The sequence below is a fragment of the Triticum urartu genome, chromosome 6 (assembly GCF_003073215.2).
Source record: "Triticum urartu cultivar G1812 chromosome 6, Tu2.1, whole genome shotgun sequence".
In the NCBI taxonomy this organism is placed as follows: domain Eukaryota; kingdom Viridiplantae; phylum Streptophyta; class Magnoliopsida; order Poales; family Poaceae; genus Triticum; species Triticum urartu.
The window spans coordinates 154,798,715-154,816,681 of record NC_053027.1 but is presented as its reverse complement, the minus strand read 5'-3'; the positions used below and the strand labels follow the sequence as shown (position 1 = coordinate 154,816,681).

The following is a 17,967-nucleotide window of genomic DNA, read 5'->3' as shown; positions in this document are numbered from 1 at the left end:
TTCTTCTTTCATGGCTAGCAACCTAGCCCTCTTTTTCACACTTTTTTGGGGGGGTCGATTACATGTAAGATGGGTAGTGAACTTTCCCCTAAAAAGGTGTTATGTTATCTTTTCCTTTGCGGGGGATGTGCAGATGGAGTTTAACAGCAATAAGATTTATTAAGAATCCCAACGGAGATTACATAATGTTTGCCCAGGTTTATTGCTCATGATCACAGGGTAATTGTTGTCGGTCCGCTGGCTGCACAAGTTACTCAGAAGACCACAAAATGATTTCTGAAATATTAACAGTAAATTCTCAGGACCATCAAATTTGGAAGGAGTGAAAACAGAGGATAAATATCTGATTGCACTAAACAATAAGACCATCAAATTTGGAAGGAACAATGAGTCAAAAAACACATATATACACTGAACTTTAAGGTCACCTAGGCTAATGGCCTATCCTATGTCATGCAGGGAATTACTGGTCGTCTGCCGCTTTTCAGGGCTTCATTCAGAAAATAAAACAGAAGATGTCCGATAGATAGCAGTTGGGTATCATTTACTCCGGGCCTTCGACATTTTGGAAGACAGCCATTTCCCTAGCTTTGGTCGACTGCCCTTTTCGCAGGAGGGTTGCTCAATATTCTCCGAGTGTGTTCTCCTGTTACCCCTCAATCTAGAGTATGAGAACCAACCGCGAACAGAGCTTCCTTTCTTACGATCTTCCTCCACGTGCTGCTCGTGGTGCTCATAAACACAAAAATCTTCATCCAGAATACTGGTCGAATGCCTAGTAGCAGCAAGCTTCTTCTCGCCCTCATCTTCTTCGATCAGATCATCCATCAAACTCCGTGGTCTGACACTAAAACCTTCCACTGAAGTCCTTGACCTGCCATATGAAATTACTTGCCACATCATCGATTGTGAGCATATAGAAAATCCATGAGAGTTCTAGGAAGATGCAGATCAAGTGGACAAAGGGCCTTAAAGAGGCACTAGGATCTCACATACCTTCTGTGAGATGTTGCCCTTTGACTTTTTGAACTCTTGCAAGGGCTGTAGTCAACGGAGAGATGCTGGGCGAAATGGAGCTGCATGACAAGGACAATATAATGGAAGGTATTCAGAGGCAAATCAGTGGAAGTAGAAAATGGCACATCAGAATGTGACATTAAATAGGATTTGACACTTACTTCCGCAAATAGCTGAAACAGTTTACTCGATTTCCAAATGGCCTTGAACACAAATAATGAATCATACTACAAATGCATTATGCCAGCATGCATTTATTATACTCACTTATTGGATAATGGAAAGTAATTCTTGTTCAGGAATTTTCAGTATGCAAGAATGAGAAGAGGAAAAGTAGTACATGGCTGTGTTGGAATTTAGTAGCTCTAGCACCATTACTGAGCTACCTACAATAAGCATTTGGTACAATAAGCATTTGGTACAAGAGGACCACAAGTGACATCATCGGAACTAATATGTCAAGTAAAATCAAGGGTATTTAATAATTGTTATGCTCACACAAGAGCATAAGACGTTGTCTGATAGGCAAAAGTGCCAAATCAAATATGGAAATAACTTAACTGTAGATTGCCTAACAATAGGGGCATCTCTATTGTATGAACAAGGAGTAAGCGGAACAATGAGCAGTACAACAGCACATCATAGTTTCATAAATAGGATGACTTGTATCCTTACTGATCTCATGAAACGGGGCAGAGCTAATCCACACTAAAATGCACATTTCTACCAATCACAGAGGAGGAATGTGCACAGACCTCATCACCATCTTTTATACCAAATGCACGCAAGGTTGCCCTGTCATCCGTCATTTTCTCATCCTTGAAGCATAAGCAGAAGTGGCTCCACACGTGCTGCCTAAAACAAGCAAAGCAACAACCTTAAATGTTAAATTCCCACCACCAAATTTTAATTCAAACAAACAATGACAGTGAATTTCACTCTAAATTGCCCATTATTCATTGTATGTCAGAGAAAAAAATCTCTCTTCAATTATTTTGAATTATCCACATGGCATCCAAGCGCAATTAAAAGCAAACAACTTGCTAAATTACAGACCCCTTGTATATGTGGCATACCAAGTGACAGCATTCTCCATGTCATCGTAGAGAGCGATGAACACGCCTTGTATCGCCGCCTTGAGCTCCCACACAGCGGCCGACCTGGCGATCTGCACGCCTACATAATCAGAAGCAACGCACGGAAGGTCACATACTCGCAATCCCCACGCCGCGGCAGGGATCAATCTAGGGCAGAACCAAACCCCCCAAGCAATTCGGGGGAATTAAACGGAAGGGGGCGGGATCTGGTACCGAAGTAGGAATCGTCGAGCTTGCGGACGGTGAGGCGGAGGGGCGGCTCGGGGAGGCGGTGGTAGGAGAAGCTTGCGCGGCCGCAGGCGAGCGCGCCGATGCAGTCCGCTTTGGCTGCGCGGGCGGCGATGTCGTCGAGGTCGAGGGCGAACTCAATGTCGCCGGCGCCCATGGACGACGAGCGGGTGGCGGCCGACGGCATCGCGGGGCATCGACGGAGGGCGAGGGTGGTGGTGGCGCCGGGGCAGAGCGGGTGCGTGCAGCGTGCTCCCCTTATCTCGGCGAGGCAGTTTGCGGAGTGGTCGCGCCTCCTTGCGGCGCCGCGCTGTGCGTCGGGAATAGCGCAACGGTAGCCGTTGGTGGCAAGGATTTGGGCTGGGCCGTGATTAGCGGGAGTGGGCCAGAATTTGGGAGTTGCTGTGTATTGAGCATGATTGGTTTGCACATGCCAAAAGTCGGATTTCCTAGAAACAAATTGCCAAAAATTGGCTAGTGACTGCTTGGTTACCAACCTTTCTTACCAAGCTTACAAGAAGATGCCAAATTTTAGATTTTTTAAATGTTGGTTTGCCAAGTATTGGCAATGCCAAATGTTGGTATCAAACCAATCAGCCTTATCGTTTTCTCTTGCAGGCACCCTAAAAAGAATTATATGGAGGCACAAACACACACAATGTCTACGCAAAACATGGTTGCCTACCTTTAAGATTAATGATATACTTCTCATTGTCGACAAAAACATCGTTTCACATTTAAAGAATATTCTACTTTACAAGACATATAGAGTACCAAACGTATGCCACACTCATGTATTTGTTTATTGCAAGTATTAGAGACAAGTTGTTTTCCTAGGGTTTGCTAGAGAGGATGCGTCTAGCTTAACCCCTCAACCCGTTGATGCTGATTGGGGTTCCCTTGGCCTCTGTCGACAGTTGTGGCGACGGGTGTAAAGGTAGGACCCCCGATCTGAGTGTCCCAGGGCTTGTCTGCTATGGTCTAGCTATTCATCTTTGGTAATGTCAGGGCAGCTGCAATGATGGGAATAATAGTTACCTGGTTTTCTCCATGTCCATATATTTCCTCAAAGCGGCCTCAACGGGTAATAGGATGGTGTTTATGCCGGGCACTCGGTCTAGAGTGATTAGCATTTGTTCACATCGTCCGCGTCATGCGAAGAGAATGGTATTACAACGTATTGTTGGTCTCTAGTTTCATCTCCATCCGTTGAAGCTCAGCCATATATGATTCTGTCGGAGGAATTGTGAGGTTTGTCTCCCTCCTCTATTTGGGTGGAGCTGTGATTATCTTCTAGCCCTCCTCCATGTCGGCTTATCTGGGTCATCGGCTTCTTCTAGCCTACATCGACAAGTTCCTGGTTGCTGCTTTTACAAGATCCTATGTTCCAACAATGTTCTTCCGTTGAGTCGGAGGCTTAGAGGCGTCAATGAGTTTTACTCACGGCACGCCGTCGGTGGATGTAGAAGGAAGACGGTGTTGATTTCTTGAAGGACTTGTTATTAATTTCTTACTCTTGTAAGAAGCTGTTTTTATATAAGGGATAATTTATTTATTTCCCGACAAATACCATCGAGGTTTCTTTCTCGTTGGTTTTTTCTTGTTTATTTGAAAATGTTTTTTTCATGAACTTTGGTACGATAGATGAATATTTTAATGAGATACATGAACATATTTTCTTCTGAACACGTGAACATTGATTTTTCAAAAGCTGAACAACTTTTTGGGATATATGAGCATTTCTTTTTGTATATAAAGTGTTTCTAAAAACATTTAAAATTTAATTATTAATTATATGAAAATTTATTTCGAAATATACATACATTTTCGACAAGACATGTCCATTCATGTTTACGTATCAGAGTATTTTTATAAATGAACAAATTTTTATATGCATGAAAAATTCCTTTCAATGTTATAAAACGGTTGTATTTATTTTCTTGCAACACATGAAAAAAGTTCATTATTAAATTGATTATTTGAAATTAGTGAAATAAAAGTATTTCTGAGATATTCAACAACTAAAAACCGTGCATGTTAATGGCCTCAAGCGATGTTAGTACAGTGCTCATTATAAGACCATGTACGATGCAGTGTGTACTTAGAGTGATGTTTAGAAAAATAAACAACTTTTTTTCTTAACCATTATTCCTTATTGCTATAGCACCTGTACCTGATTTTTTTTAAAGCACATGTACCTGCTTAAGCATATGTATTCTACCAATAAGCACCGTCGCTTAAGTAAAAACAACTTTATTTTTCTAAGATCCTTCTAAGCACCTTGAATTGTACATGTAAGTGTCATGTAGGCGCTCCCATTGTTGGTTGGCCTAGCTTCCATGTGTATGGCGAAGCATTTGCTTTGCCTAATAGTACATCGTTTTTAGTTGCTAAAACAAAAATACATTGTTTTTCTTTTACTTCCATCTGCCTCCCCCCCCCCCCCCCCCCCCCCCCCTCTTAATTATCACATCCTAATTGTTTCATCTTGTTTCTTCAAACATAAACAAGTAATAAAATCAGGAAGTGTTAAAAAGCAAAAAAAATCACCCTAAGAAGCAATAAAATGAATAGAAAAAGTAATTAATCATGTGCATTCATGCACACAATCTGCTTACTTATCTCATATATACTCCCTCCGTACCTTCTTCGTCCACATTTTAGATTTGCCTTAAATCTAACTTTGTGAACTTTGATCAACTTTATATTAAAAAATGTCAACATCTGCAATACCAAATAAATAAAATATGAAAATATATCCTACAATGCATGTAATGCTATTTTTTTGGTATTACTAACATTGACATTTTCTTCTACAAACTCGATCAAACTTTACAAGTTTGACTTCAGGCAAAGCTAATACGCAGAGTAAAAAGGACAAGAGGGAGTATGAACTCATCACAAATACGACATCAACAAAGGGATAATCATATCAACGTTTTTCTTTTCTAGGCATGCATCATGATTGTTTCTCTACTTTAATTGAAGGGAAGTTGGTGGTTCACCTCACCTCCTTCTTCGTGTTTCCCTCCTCACACCCTCATTCGTGCTTGGTTTTGCGATAGATTTTTTTGGTAATATCAACTAATGCCGCATTAGAGTGACATGAAATAATCTGAACCAAATCGACACTTTTCTTTTCTTGTCCAACTCATTCCCTTCAAACAGAAAACAACATTCATTAATTTATGAAAAGTATAGCATTGGACTGAAGAGTCGCATTAATTACCCACAAAAAAAGAAGGGCCACATTAATTATGGAGAGTTATATTTTTGTGATTTTGACTATAGCATGCATAGTGCAGTTAAATACCTCAAGCGAGGATCACCTTAATTTAAGGAAATTATAATTTATGTGGGCTCCTCCTAAAATCTCTTTTCATTTTTCATCACCTCCTTTCACGTTCTGCCGGAAGATACTACTGGACGACGTCAATGTGGGACATGCCATATGAAAAAAAAGCACTTGCAACATCTCTGTTGAGACACTCCTATTGGTATTAACTCGCTAAAATATGTTTGCCCCGGTTGCAACACACGACAATTAGGTAGTAAGTAGTTAACTGAGTGGTTGTACCTTCAACCCAAGTACGGATGAAATTAAATCCCATTTTAACGCTTTGTGTCACATTAAGATCTATTTTCCTATCCAAGTACGGAGTATCTAAGATAATACAAATTGCAGAGTCAAAAAAATAATCATATACCAGCAATGCGCCCGTGCGTTGCAAGGATCCAAAGTAGAACAATACTTGTTCACAAACTTGAAAGAAAACACTCTAGTTTTGATATACATATGTCACTAAAATATATTATGTTTCACTAAAAATATATTACTCGGGCTGTTCCGATGAGGTGAGGAAGGGATGTCCTTGGTTTCAAAATACTAAGGAGTTTTCTACAAATTGAAACAGAGAAGTGAGCTACTGTTGCAAAAAGACCACAGCTTACCTCATAGTCGTTAGATGCACAAATCTAATGGTCAGAAATGATGGGTGGCAGACACACCATCATCATCAACTAAGTCTTTTATATTAGTAGGGATCATGGTGGTCGCCATGAGTGAAAACACGAAACATGCGATCATTTTTGCATGCAGGGGCCAATAAGTAAGAGGAAATTACTTTACCTAAGACAACATGTCCGGAAGAACAGTCTATCCGTAGCTGTGGATTAAACACAATACAATGGGGGTCGAAGAGCAGTGAGATATAAGTAAGAAGGAATTAAGGACAAACGCTATTGATCGCACCTCTTGCGTGTAGAATTCCAGAGCTAGCACTGTACACACGTGTGTGTATAGATATATGGTTGAAGGAAGTGATATTGGCGCGGCTCAATCAGATATGTTAGGTTTATTACGACGGACGGACGGCGTAATTAAATCCCATTCATCGGATTGAGCCTCCCCAATATCGCTCTCTCCATCCACCATGCGCGCAGCTCCCTTGTCTCGTCTCACAAATCAAGCTCTCTCTTATACGATCGTGAAGACATGGCTCTCACCAAGAAGGATATCGGCCGGCGATCTCGTTGCCAGCCACACGCAGGACAGATCGAGGGACGATAGATCTGCTCGATCGCAGCTTCTTATCATGATGGAAGGATTGAAGCAGGAGTAGGAGTGGTGGGCTGGCGAGGTAAAGTAAAGCAGCTAGGCTGCTTTTAAAGGGGGCTGCAGGAAGAGTCATGTAGCACTGGCTTGCTTGGTTGCTAGCTAGGGCTAAACTGCCGGCCTTGCAAAACCCTAGATGTATAGGAGTACAAGATCATTCAGCTAATGTACACATGCATGCTTAGCTAGCAGCTACAGGCCATGGAGAGAAGGCAGTGAGGTGAATGATGAGGGACGTACACACACTCTCTCTCGTGTGCAAATGATACATGGTCAATTGGTGTCTAATTAATTAACCATGCATGCAAGTACCAATTGACCATGTTAACAAGCACTTCTTCTTCGGTACAACCCCCCTAGACACATCAACCGTTCAGATCGTCTTATACCCTTTCATGTAAAAACTTAAAAAATGGTAGGATGATCATTCCCCATCACCCTTCCCCCAGCCCCGCTCCCACGACGTACCCGCGCGCGAGGCGACGGCTTTTTTTTACACTCGCGGAAAGACGGTGTATTTTTGTACAGTGGGGCGACGGCTTTTTTTTTACACTCGCGCAAGGACGGCATATTTTTGTATAGTGGGGCGACGTACGTACGCGCCCGTCGGTGGTCAAACAACGTCGGTGGTCAATCCGCGACGCGTCGCCCGCGGAAAACGCGTCGTGGCGCGTGGATAGCGGCCCCGCTGTCCCGTCCCGTCCGTCCCTTCGACTGCCGCAACGCCGCTCTCGACTGCCGTCCCGCCGCCTGCCACCCCGTCGTATCCCGTGCGCATCAATGCCGTCGACCCACCCGCCCGTCGCCATTACTGCCCGTCCGCCCGCCGCCCCCGCCGTCTGCCCTATAAAAACCACCCCCGTCCGCCCGTCGCCGCTCACACCATTCCTTCCCCCGACCCATCGTCACATCCACCTCTGAAAAGCTCGCCGGCGAGATGTCGTTCCACCGCGGCAGCAGCTCCGGCACCGGCAGCGGCGACGGGCCGAGCGTGTGGCCGTCGAGCCTGAGCACGCCGGAGACAGAGGAGCTGTACCGGTTTGGGCTCCTCGTGCCGCCGGGTTGCCGTCTGCCGCACGACTGGAAGCTCGACAAGGACGGCTACCCGAGGCGCGGGCCCGGCGCCACCGCAGAGGAGAAGCGGACCGGCGGCCGCAACAACGTCGCCGGCCGTCACGCGTTCTGGGACGGCAAAGACTACGCCGCCGTCATTCGCGCGTGCCGGCTCGCGGAGTCCGGCGGCACGGCAGACCTCGTCCCGTGCCCCCGTCCAGAAGCACGCGGCCGTCGGGCCCCTCCACCACCTGCGCCGGCGACCGCCGATCCCCCCGCCCCGCCGGAGGTGGAACTGCCGCCGGAGCAGTTGGTTCTTCGGGAGGACGGCGATCCCGACGATACGCCGGGTTACCTCGTCGCCCTGCGGGCGTCGATGGCTGCAACGGCGGCTGCAGAGGCGGCGGCGGCTGCAAGGGAGGCCGCCGAGCAGGCGGCAGCGATCCAGGCGGCGGCGATTCCGCCGGTGGTCCCGCAGGCGGAGGCGGAGGCGACAGAGTCATCGGACAAAGACGACATCGACTGGGAGCGGCTAGCCCAGGTCAGCGACGACGACGACGACGACAGCGGCGGTGACGGTGCGGTCATCGATCTGCTGGGTAGCGACGACGAGGAGGAGTAGTTTTTTTTTAAAATGTTCTAAGTATGAACTATGAATCGTTTATGTTCGGATGAACTCATTTCGTTTCGGTAGTGTTTAATGGATTATGTAAAATATATCTATGTTCAATCAAGTTTGTTCGAATGTTGTTTTAATTTGTCTTCAAAGTTTGTTTAAAAAATTAGCAAAATATTGAACGCTTATTTTGACAAAAATTTGAAAATTTTCCGACCCATGCATAAAAATGTTCACAATATATTTAAAAAATTTCCATCGAATATACATAGCACAAAATAAGGTATGCAATTATCTAAAAATTGTAGCAAAAAAATCGTGAAAACACATAAAATATAAAAGAAAACTGAATAAAAAGTCAAAAGTGTTTCTAAATGTTTATAAAGTGTTTTAGAAATGTTCAGATGTTGTTAAAATATGTGCATATAGTAAAGCCCGGTGGATGAAAAAAATGAAAATTAAGAAATAAAAAATTTAACAAATTAAAAAATAATCAAAAAGGTGAGATATTTTAATTCATTAATTAACATTTTCTGAAATATTTTTAAATTCATTAACATTTATGAATCCGAGAATTTTTAAATTCATTAACATTATCTGAAATAGTTTTAAATTCATTAACATTTATGAATTTTCTGGAAACTGACAAAATTTTAGGGGTTTTCGGCCCGGAAAATCGTAGAAAATTCATACGGACTCGAAACGCGGCAAATTTTTGCGTGCGTGCCCTGCATAGTCACTGTGGTCCATGAAAAAAAATTGGGCACGTTTGGCGGATGCGAAGCAGAGACATGCGACCGAGGGTCCCCTCCGGCCATACCGCAACCACCCCCTTCCACAGCAAGTACCTGAGCGGTTTCACGGAATGCATCCAACTTTTGGCAGCGCGTGTGGGGCCCCACCCGGGCACCCCACGGCAAAAATGAACGAAAGCCGACAACGAACACAAGTTGCGTCATGTCCGGGCAGTATTTTAGGGGTTTTCGGCCCGGAAAATCGTAGAAAATTCATACGGACTCGAAACGCGGCAAATTTTTGCGTGCGTGCCCTACATGGTCACTATGGCCTGTGAAAAAAAATTGGGCACAAAACATGTTTGTTCTTCATGCAAAGTTTATAAAAAATACACTAAATGACAAAATTATACAAATAAATAAATAAATACATATTCAATATTGTAGACTGGCCGTCGCCCACTTAATAATCGCCGCGGGCCCGACGCAGCAAAATATCTACCCAATATCTGCACGAGCCGTCGCTATCCGAGGGAATATTCCCGACAAACGCGCACGTCGCCCAATCACGTCGCGCATGCCCTTTTTGCGTCGTACATGCCGACGACGCGCCCGATCTGATCCCCGCCGCCCACCCTGTCGTTCCCCGCCCGACAGCGTCGCGCCGCCGTCAGCCCGCACTAGTCGACGTCACCACCCGCCGTCAGTGCCGATCGTCAACGCCCGTCGTCACCCAGCAATAGTCGACGTCAGCACCCTCCGTCAGCGCCGGTCGTCAGCGGCTGACGTCACCACTCGCCGTCAGCGCCGGTTGTGAACACGCCGTCAGACGCCGCCGTCAGCCGCTGTGATCGCCGTCGCCCGCTGTAGTTGCCGTCGGGCAGGTATATATTTTAAAATTTTCAACATTATATAACACATTAGCTGCGTGCAACGTCACATAGATATTTTTATATGCAGTATGGACATCGATGGTGTGATTGCATGTTCTGTCGAAAAATTGGTTACTCTTGTTAATAAATTAACATCAAGTCAGCGATTTACGTTTTACGAAACGGAGATGGAGGGCATGTTACGAATACCTTCGGTCAAGATGCGTGATAATTTGCTTGCGCTTATGATTCAAGGTTACAATCCTTGTAGTAAAAAATTCATGGTGCAAGAGGCAGCCGGAAAAAAGGGTTGATTTCATTGAGGCCTGATGATGTGTTTGCTATATTTGGTTTGAAGAATGAAGGAGTTGATGTTTCTAGTTTTTTGAGTATGGACCAAGGCAAAGCAATAAAAAAATTCCAGCTAGTTTTGTTAACAAGAAGAATGGTAAAATATTGATTGATGATCTTATTGAGAAGATTGTGAGAAATAAAAACACGGACGATGAATTTGTTCGGATGACGTTTCTCGTCCTGTTAGGGACTATAATTGCACCAGTGTCTGATGAGTACATTCCGAAGAATTATTATGCACTAGTGCAAGATGTCAGGCAGATAAAAAAGTTCAACTGGAACGCATTCACTTTGCGGTTTTGTTTGTCGGAGATTGGTACGGTCTTGCAGCCCAGTCGTGTTAGGGAATGGCCACGTGGCAACCTAGCACTTCTGCAGGTATGATTTATTTTTAAAATTGAATAGTTGTATTATGTAATAATAGTGTAACACATGCTAAATGGTTGTGTGTTTGTTTTGCAGTATCTATATTGGGAGAAGGTGCAGCCAAGCACCGGTCCAAAGTATGATCCTTTAGCGTTGTTGAGCCCCTTGATGAGGAATTGGACAGAAGCGACAGCGGAGAAAAGAGACAAGTACGACTTTCAAAATGGTCGTGGTGTTGGAATGGTAATACGTTAAATATTTATTTTTCCATTTAAAGTCTGCAATTAATTATTAATTAAATATGATTGTATGATTCTTTATGTTGTAGATCGACGACACCATTACTGAAGAGTACCGCTTAAACAAAATAAGAATGGAACGGGCTGAAAAGAACAAGAAATCCAGTACGAGAAAGTCTAACATTACTGGAAGGAGAACAGGCGTGAGTACATCTGAGGCTTCAGCTACCCAGAACCCTATTATGGATCGGATTTTGACTGAGCTGAAGCACATTCGTAAGGATATGCTTCGTATGCCGGAGCTATGCGCACAGGTACAAGTTTTCTGATTTTGCCGTTCACAATGGTTTTCGATGTGTCACATAACTAATTACAACTAATTTTTAATCACAGAGGGTCATAGAGAAATTGAACAAAAGCGCTGTATTTTACAAAGCCGGTGATAGTGAAAAAGAAGAAGAGAGTGAGTATGGTGAAAATAGTGAAAGTAGAAACTATGGTGGAAAACCTCGTAAGGAATTTGTATATAATCCTGACGTGGACAATTTTGAAACACTGGGAAAAAAGAATGTGCAAGAGGATGATGAAGATGATATTAATGATTCTAAAGAGAAGACACCTTATTATTGCACACTTGAATATTTCGATAGTTTCAAAGGTGATGAAGAAGATTCTATCGAAGTTCCTGAGGTATCTAATGAGAAATCCGTTACATCTTTAGGAACAGATGAAATCGCATCACGTGAATCGGTAGATTGTATTGGAGAAGATGAGGTAGAGGAGAAGGGTGTAGGGAAACGGAAGCGGAGACGATCAAACCATATAAAGTCTCCTTATATTCCCGTTATACCTACAAAGCATGCAAAGCGTTCAACAAAAGCAAGTGAGTTTTATCATATTATTTTCGAGCTGAAATTACTACTTATCATTGAATTATTAACATATTACCGTCATGTATTGCAGAACTATTCGAGAAAGAAGTCTTTGAAGAAGAATACGATGTGATTAAAGCTAGTGTTAAGTTTGTTCATGCTTATCAGCGGTCAGCAAAACATAGAAAGAAGGAAATATTCAATGATGGCATGCGCGAAGGTCTGAGTGCAGAGAGGGCTTGTAAGATTCTTGACCATGAATGGCTAACCGGTGATGTAAGTTATTGTTCTGTTTTCTATTAGCATTCAATGCAAATTGGAATTGTTATACATCATTTAAATTATTTTCAGGTTATCAATACTTATTCGTCGTATCTATTGGGAGTTGTTGGTGAAGATCGTCATATAATGCCGACCTGGCTGGTCAATTGGTTACTTGAATTTAGACCGGACACCCAGGGAGGAAAAAATGACAACGAAGTTGTGGCGAAGAAGAATGGACCCTTGAATAGATGCACCGATGAGTATTTTAAAAAAGATAAGGTAAGTTCAACTGCCTTAAAGTATGCATATATGGGATATAAAACAATATGAAAGTATTTAAAGGGAATTTTTCACCGTTCAAGCCATTTTTCTCAGGTCTGGTTTTTTTTTCAAATGTTTATATTCAATTAAATTCATTATGTAATACTATTTGAATTGTACTAATATGAAGTTCTAACAGGGGTCAATTGATAAATTGAGGGACTTAATGATTGCGCAGCTTATTTTTTCGGAGAGAAATACGCTCAACGATGTGAAGGATAAAGTTACCCGGCTTGCAAAGAAGAAATAAATGTGCCAAAATTTTTGTAAAAGAAAATTTTGTAGGCTCAAATAATGTTTACATTTATTTCGACTATCATGTCTTGTGATGAAGAAGACACTACTATTTTGAATATTTAAGTCGAGAATGACATTTGGATTATTATGTTGTCTTCATGCCGTTGTCTTTAGATTTGAAATCTTCATATTTATAGTTGTGCAGTCGTCAAGTTGTTTTCCTGTACTGCTAAATGTTAAAAAAATGTACATGTATTTATTATGCACTTTAAAGCACTATCTATGTCGCTTATTATAACACCGACGTTCTTAATTTCCTTTTCTACAAAAAAAATTGCCGACAAGTGCGCCGGCTAGTCTGACGTCAGACAGGACCGACGGCACTGTCCAACAGGGCAGCGTCGAACGACGGGTAGCATAACTAATCAAAGACGCTCGACTGCAAGTGCGCTGCCGGGTATATAAGCTGGTCGTCGCGTGCTCCGTCGGGCGAGGTGGGACTAAAACTTAGCTATTGCAGCCGCCGTGCCTGCAGCGACGCACGTGACCGCGTGGGCCGGCCCAATATCATTGTTTCCGCCCACGGCGCGACGACGGCCCAAGTAGCACGCGGCGCGACGACGGCCCAAGTTCCACGCGGGGCCACTTGGGCTGTTTAGTCCCACCTCGGCCGACGGAGCGCGGGACGACCGGCTTATATACCCGGCGGCACATAGGCTATCGAACTTCTTTTTGTTGCCTTGTACTGCTGCCGCCGTCCGACTCTGCCCTGTGGGACAGTGCCGCCGGCCGACGCTGCCACTGTGGGACAGTGCCGCCGGCGCACTTGTCGGATGTTTTTTTAAATGACGGCGTTCTAAGCGACGGCGACCGTGCAATGCAGAAAATATACAGTAAACAGCGATGGCAGTATTATGGAAAAATGAGCACGTCAAAATAAACAACAGCGACTTGCACAAAATTAACAGTAAAAATTAACACATCAAAATAAACAAAGTAAAACTCCTTCTTGCATTACATAGTCTATCATCAAAACAAAATAGTCTGACATCAACGAAGTAAAATAAGTTCATATAACATATTATAACAATTATTAAAGATCAAATGTATAGAACATTAAAAAACTGTCTTCAATGAAAGGGTGGAACGATCTTCCATAGCCATCCATAATAAAACTGTCTTCAATCAAAGGGTGAACCAATCTTCCATACTCCACAAGTTAAGCAAAGTTCCTACATAACAATAAGATATGTGTTAATTCACAATGAACAAATAAATTCGGTTTGAACAATAACATATACAATAACATAAGAAAATTATACTTAGGATTTTGAGGGCACGTGGACTTATAATGACCCGTAACACCGCACAGTCCACATTAACGTTTGCTTTTCTCATCAAAAGCTTTTGGTCGCCCATTTTTAGTGACATCAGGACCATCCTTACCGTGGCCTTTAACATTCTGTTTTGGTGCGCCTTTGGTGTTAACTTTTGCGGGATCACGAACAAGACCATGATCTTGATTAGGCTCGAATGCATCGTCGTTCACAAACTGTACCTCTGCACCAGGCTCATCCTCCTCAGTGTAATCATTATCTATTATGTCCCTCAGAGCCGCCTTCAACTTGTCGAATAAAAATGGTTTATGACATGCTTTATGAGTTGCTTCAACAGATAAGATAGTCAACTCGCTGTACCTAGCTCTGTCCCTTGCACCTGCCCATCCCCATGCAAACAGATCGCTAGTGCGCTTCACGGGAAGTCCACCCCTTGCAACTTGGCTCAGTACTAAACACTTAGGTATCTCACGTAAGCGTAGCTGAATCAGAACGTGAAGAATATGTTTGCAAGGAAGTCCTTTGCGATAAATGCTTCTGCAACTGCACTTCACAGTTTCTTCTAAGTTACCTGGGGTGTAGTCCACAGTGAATCTGATATCTCTATTTTCCTTCCATGTCAGTATGAATCTGTGAGTGTCTGCTCCTCTCAGTCTCTCAAGGACCTCTAGCTCCCGTGCCTTCTTCATATCTTCCTGCAAGATATAAAAGTTTGCCGCAGTGAACTCACGGGCAGCTGATTTCTCAATATCTTTACACTCATCCAATACTGGTACTGGAACTGTCTGTGAGTTTGTGCAATCGTCATGCGCCTCATTCTCACGGAGACGAACTATGCAGTTCTCATAGTGCACAATCATATCAACAATAGTCATACCGGAGTCTAGATGCAAGTGAAGGCATGAATTCAGACTCTCACTTCGCTGGTTACTTCACATACCTAAGAAAAACCCCACCTGACAGATATGATGCAGCCCAAAGCCTTTTCTTCTTGTACATCCTACATAACCATGTCTTTGTTTTCTCCGACTGCCATTTGGCGGTAAACGCTGCCCATCTCTCCTCAAATACCTTTTTTGAAGTGGCATAATAAAGTAGAGACCTGAACTCCTTTAGAGACTTATGATGAAGGTGTTTCTGCATGTTCTTCTCAATATGCCACGAGCAAAGACGATGCCAAACCTCCGAAAGTACCTTCCTTATGGCCTTAATCATAGCTGCATCTCCATCAGTAATTACTGACCTGGGCCTCTTCTGACAGTGAGCCCTCAAAAACGTCTGAAGCAGCCAGACATATGTATCTTCCGTCTCGTCAGACACAAGAGCACAACCGAATACCGTGGTGCAACGGTGGTTGTTCAGACCGACAAAAGGTATAAATGGCATGCCATACCTATTCATCCTGTATGTGCTGTTGAAGACTATCACATCACCGTAGTCAACATAGTTTCGACGTGATTGAGAATCACACCAGAATATGTTTTTCAGTCTTCCTTCATCATCGACGGTGTGCTCAAAGAAGAAATCTGGATCTCTCTCTTTTCTGGTCATCATGATACCAATGGCAGTGTCTGCATCACCTTGTGCAAGCAACTTCATTTTTTTCTCTATAACACATGTTATAAAGCTTCTTCCTCCCAAAACCAGCCTTTGCATATGACCCGGAGCGCGCAACGAGTTGATCATAAATCATATGTTTCCTGATTCCAGCACCTGCCATGGTTAAGATCTCAGCCTTCGGATATTCTTTTATCTGATTGTGAGACCGAAGAAACGTGACTTCATCCGGTCTAGCTAGAACGTGACTGTGATCATCATTGAAACTGCTGACATACCAAACGTCACGCTCTTTATCAAGTTTCAAAGTTATATGCGCATCGCAGAAGCAACGAGTCTCCCCTCTCAACCTGCGGGTCTTGCCTTCCATTGTACAACGTTTTGCCTGTCGTTTCCTAGCTCTCGCACACACATACTTTCTCAAGCGCTTAGTTGCCTCAGGACCTTTCGAATATTTCAGTGAGTCCTTTCTTACGCTGAAACCACGCTCGTACGCATACTGATTATAGAAATTGTAAGCATCTCCTAGTGACTTGAACGTCTTCCTCATGACCTTCCAATGCATGTCCAATGATTCTTGCTGATATTCATCAAATCCGATGTCAAAATTAAACAGATCATCACCAACATGCTCATCATTCCCGCTTGTACCATCTACATCTCCCTGTAAATTAATGTATTAAACCATTTATGCCAGTCAGTTATAATTTTAAAATGTACTTTAGTGATGTAAGTTTCAAAACTTACTTTGCGGAAGCTGTCATCATGAGATGCATCAACGTGCGATTTGTCACTTTCATCGTCCACAATATTCCTCACAAAGTCCCCGTCCTCGTCCATCTGCGCGCATTGCAAAAAAAATATGTAAGCGCTCATATGGTTATTATGTCATTTCTTCTCTGATTTTATTAATAACATACCCGGAGTGCACTTTCAGCAAATGAATCATCTATATCCATATCATCATCATCATCATCATCGCCATGTCGCTGCATCATGCAAAAAAATATTAAATTTTCCGTGCGGTCTATCATATTTACCCCCTCATATTTATTGTTTTATCAACATTGATCACACTTACATTGCCACTATAAGATTCATCCGAACTCATGTAGTTCTCCTCACGAGGTTCATCCATATTCCGTGACGAGGTTTCGTTGTCCTCGCCGTAATCATCGCCATCATAATCTCCCTCCTCCTCTAACTATATAGTTAAAAAAACCTCTAACTATATATAGTTAAAAAAAATTGTACGATGAATCAAATGCCGTGTAACATCATCCCTAAAACAACTATCTTATCAAGCACAACAATGTCTCAAACCAACCTCTTGCACGGCGGCGAGGATTTCAGCCGGATCCATTTCCTCCGATGACGAACGTGATGACGGCGTGACGTTGCTGGCCGGCGGAGGCAGGTGTCGACGGCGTGAGGACGATGGCTGGTCGTAGTAGGCGTAGTGCGCGGAGGGAGGCGGCGACGTAGATCGCGGGTGGGCGGCCATCTGGGCGACGGGAATGGAATGCGGCGGCGGGCATGCGCGCCGGCAGCGGTAAAGGCGTCGGGGCACGCGCGGCGGCCTGTTTGGGCCGCGACTCGGGTGACGGCGACTTCGTGTAGATGGGAGCCAACATGGAGACGGCGTGGATGCGTTAGGGTTCAGGGTTTCGACGGCGGGCGTCGGCGGCTACCGTGTCTTTTTTTTTTCCTCCAACAACTGTCCACGCCAACGTCGAGACGTGAGAGCGTACGGCGACGGGTGCGGATACGCGGGCGGGCGGGCGTACAGCAGCGGGGGCGGCATACGCGGGCGGGCGTACGACGTCGCGCGCGACGTACGGCGTCGGGTGGGTATTCCTATACCTAATGTGAAATTATCATACTACACACTATACGTTTTAGGGGGTTGTATCGAAGCACTCCCCGTTAACAAATTAGCACACGATCGCATAGAATAGGGAGTGATCCCGCACCGATGCGGTAGAGGAGCGGAGAATCTTTTCCCCCGCAATCGAAGTGCCATCGGGAGCAGGAGCCGAATATGTGGCGCCTCGAATGGATCCTCTCCTCGGAGGCGCGTACGTACAAAACCATATGCACGCCCCCAATTTCTTATGGCCGACTTGCACTCTCAAACCTCTCGCTCTGGAATGCAAACGCATGTTCACGAATCATTCTCCTACGTGCA

At 43.9% G+C, this 17,967-nt stretch overlaps 1 protein-coding gene and 1 pseudogene across 1 annotated transcript; both read right to left on the bottom strand.

Moving 5' to 3' along the window:
* Positions 1 to 325: 325 nt before the first annotated feature.
* LOC125514799 lies at positions 326 to 2,658 on the bottom strand. Its single transcript, XM_048680150.1, has 5 exons — positions 2,328 to 2,658; positions 2,094 to 2,193; positions 1,773 to 1,872; positions 997 to 1,076; positions 326 to 874 (listed from the first exon to the last, which is right to left on the bottom strand). The coding sequence occupies exons 1-5, from the start codon at positions 2,527 to 2,529 to the stop codon at positions 541 to 543; spliced, it is 816 nt and encodes a 271-aa protein (XP_048536107.1). The 5' UTR covers positions 2,530 to 2,658; the 3' UTR covers positions 326 to 540.
* Positions 2,659 to 13,041: 10,383 nt separating this feature from the next.
* Positions 13,042 to 17,283, bottom strand: LOC125516670 (annotated as a pseudogene).
* Between the last annotated feature and the right edge of the window lie 684 nt (positions 17,284 to 17,967).